The 3,026-nt window shown below is 53.7% G+C and overlaps 1 protein-coding gene across 1 annotated transcript; it reads left to right on the forward strand.

Moving 5' to 3' along the window:
* The first annotated feature begins 579 nt into the window (after nt 1-579).
* Nucleotides 580-2,638, forward strand: LOC140910564 (storkhead-box protein 1-like). Its single transcript, XM_073341794.1, has 3 exons — nt 580-811; nt 1,125-1,527; nt 2,226-2,638. The coding sequence occupies exons 2-3, from the start codon at nt 1,155-1,157 to the stop codon at nt 2,249-2,251; spliced, it is 399 nt and encodes a 132-aa protein (XP_073197895.1). The 5' UTR covers nt 580-811; nt 1,125-1,154; the 3' UTR covers nt 2,252-2,638.
* Nucleotides 2,639-3,026: the final 388 nt, after the last annotated feature.

The raw sequence follows: 3,026 nt of genomic DNA on the forward strand, positions 1-3,026 counted from the left end.
GTAATAATCTGAGGTGCCACTTCCAAGGGAGGTAAGGCAGGGGTGGGCAAACTTTTTGGCCCAAGGACCATATCTGGGTATGGAAATTGTTTGGCTGGCCATTAATGCTCATGAAATTGGTGCGGGAGGGGGTGAGGCCAGAAATGAGGTTCCCAGCTAATGGGAGCTGCGGGGGCGGCGCGGGCAGTGTGCGGAGCTCCCTGGCTGCCCCGAAGTGTAGGAGCCAGAGAGGGACATGCCGCTGCTTCCGGGAGTCGCGTGGAGTGGGGCAAGCCGGGGACCCTGCTCCCCGGCGGGAGCTCAAGGGCGGGATGTGCGCCCCTCCCCCCAAGTTTGCCCACCCCTGAGGTAAGGAGTTTAGTTTTTAACACCGCCTTTGTAGCTTTGGGAACACTTGTACAGCTTGTCATACCAAGAAAGAGAGAGCAGAGTTTCATGGGCCCTTGGGCACAGGAGGAGAAGCAGAGCTAAGGGGAGGGAGGAGGAGCAGAGATCAGGAACAGAGACGCCCAGGGAGGCAGGCTCTGGTGGCTGCACTTTTATCCCTCCTCCCTTAGCAAACCTCAGGGCAGCCCTGCCCAAGCGGTCGCCGTTTAGTTCAGGCACGATCCCCCGCCCCTTGGTGTCTCCTCCTAGGGAGGGTTAATTTCCCCGGGTTAGCTCCAGCCGCTTTGCAGCTCCTCCCCCAGCCGGGACCCCGCTACCTGCCCCTCACCGGGATACCGGAGCAGGGAGCTCGGCGCCCCGAGATGCCCTGTCTGGAGACAGGGTAGAGCATGCCCCGAGCCGGGAGAGGAGCCGGGAACAGGAGGTAACGTGCGTCTGCAGAGCTCCGCAGCCCAACCCGCCCCCCGGGAGCTGGCTGGCTGCAGAGCACGAGGCTAGGTGGGGAGGGGGCGGCAGGTTGTGCAGGAGGAGCCGGCGCCCAGCACCGCTTTGCACCTCCCGGGGCGGCAGGCGGGCTGGGCGCACGCGTGCAGCTGGGGGGGGGGGGACAGGAGGCAGCCTAGGCCTGTGCTGGGGAGAGGGGCAGCCCGCCCGCCCGGTGGGTGTGCGTGTGGGGGGAAGCTGCGCCCAGCTCCGCCCTGCCTTGATGGGGGCTCGGGGGTGTCTCTTTCGTGCAGAGGCTGCGGCGCCCCGTAGCCGCCGCAGCGATGCCTCGGAAGGCGGAGAAGTTTCTGCAGATCGCCCCGCACTCCCTGGCCATCGTCCTGAGCCCCGGGGCCGCGCTGGAGGCGGAGGAGGGGCGGCAGGACGGAGAGCGGCCGCCGCCGCCGGGCGAGGAGCCGCCCCAGCTCGGGCGCCACCGCATCGGCTACGAGATCTTCGCGGACTTCAAGCAGGAGAACATGCAGCACTTCTGGAACCCGCGCGTGACGGCGGCCGTGGCCGAGACCTTCTTCCTGGGCTGGCTGGACGAGCAGGTGCTGCTGATCCAGGGCAAGGAGGAGCACCTGGAGGTGCTGCGGGAGGGCTGGACGCGCCGCTCCCTCAAGCCGCCCGCCGGCTTCCGCATCAAGTGCCTGGGTAAGTGCTGCGGGGCTCGCCGGCGTCGGGGCAGCCCCCTAACCGGCCCCCCACCCGCGCTCGGGGCAGGTGCCTGGTGCCTTGGCTCCCGCTTGCCAGACTCTGCAAGCTCCCCTCTCCATACGCTCGGGGCACTAAAATAGCCGAGTCTCCAAGCAGGCACCACTGGTGTTTTGAACACGGCGTCGTCAAGCCCTACACGGAGCAGGTCTGCATGACGTGGTTCTTGAAAAGCTGGCAGTCTTTGGTGGCTCTTTCTTTCCTCCAGGTACACTCGTTGTTTCTCCTGCCAGTGACGCTCACTACGGGTAGCAAGGGTAGGAAATTCTGGGTCAACAATCCCAGTGTAGATAAGGCCAAAATTTGTGTGTGGGAAATGTGAGACTCAGTACGTGCGAGGAAAGGCAGCTGGAATGGGGCTGATCCTGAATTGTGAGTGAGGTTGATATTAAGCTAGCCCACGGTTCTCTTTGTTGTTGACCCGTTCTTTTTCTACTTAGTTTCCCCTCAAGTTTATACATTTTTCAACTGTGTTTTTAATAACTATGCAAATCAGTTATATTCCCTTGTTTTAATCAGCAGTTCATGATCTTTATTTTAGCACTTGGGGTCAAAAGTTCAAGTAGTACACAAGTTCCTTGATATAATTTAGCCTCAGCCGCCCCTCTCAACATCATTGTTCTCTTATCTCCATCCAGGTTCAATGAAGGATTCCCTGTGCTAGGCTCTTCTGATATAATGGATAAACTTTAATGCTTTTGCCATTCCTTAAATTGGACAAATCTCTGTACAATGCCAAACCTGTCCTGAGCAATGATAAATAGATTGTAAAATTTGCAGTACCCGACTGAATTTATCTTGCATGCTGAGATCTATTTCAAGGTATTGCCTTTCTACCAGATAAGTGCATCAGTACAAAGTCACACTAGTGAACAACTTAAAATTTCTGTGCCTATTCTTTATTCAGTGGTGCTGTGCACCGAAAAAGACAATTTTTATACTTTTGCTTTCAACATATATATCCAGCAATATTTACTATGAACAAAAACATTGTGGTTAAGTGCCAGATTTGTGTTTGATTTGGATTTTAGTAAGTTTGAGTTTGGTAAGCAGTAGAAACTATGGACATTTCATTGTGATATTCTATTTTATCTATATAATCTCAGTACTTGTTAAATTTTTAAAGGACTAACTATTTGGAAACCGTGTGTTCAGTAGTCTGTTCAAATTCTCGAAACATTTGCCTCTACAGAAAAATAAACAAACATGTAAGCTGTGCAATTCTGGACTTACGAATGATTTTTAAAAAAAATTGTTACTTTATAAAGATGCATACCACTTATTTTAAATAATTTGCATTCAAAAGTAGGCCAGACGGGCTACTAGTTAATCCAGTAACTGTAGTAGGATCACATTTCTTGAATATCTTTCTCTTTAGAGAGTGAAATTAAAACTGTAAATTAGACATATTTTAAAAAATGCCTATTGCTATTTGAAAC

This window comes from Lepidochelys kempii, chromosome 4 (assembly GCF_965140265.1).
Source record: "Lepidochelys kempii isolate rLepKem1 chromosome 4, rLepKem1.hap2, whole genome shotgun sequence".
Classification (NCBI taxonomy): domain Eukaryota; kingdom Metazoa; phylum Chordata; order Testudines; family Cheloniidae; genus Lepidochelys; species Lepidochelys kempii.

Coding starts and splice junctions, on each gene's coding strand:
- LOC140910564 (XM_073341794.1), top strand. CDS start 1,155: ATGCCTCGGAAGGCGGAGAAGTTTCTGCAGATCGCCCCGCACTCCCTG. Junction 1,528..2,225: donor CTTCCGCATCAAGTGCCTGG/GTAAGTGCTGCG, acceptor ATCTCCATCCAG/GTTCAATGAAGGATTCCCTG.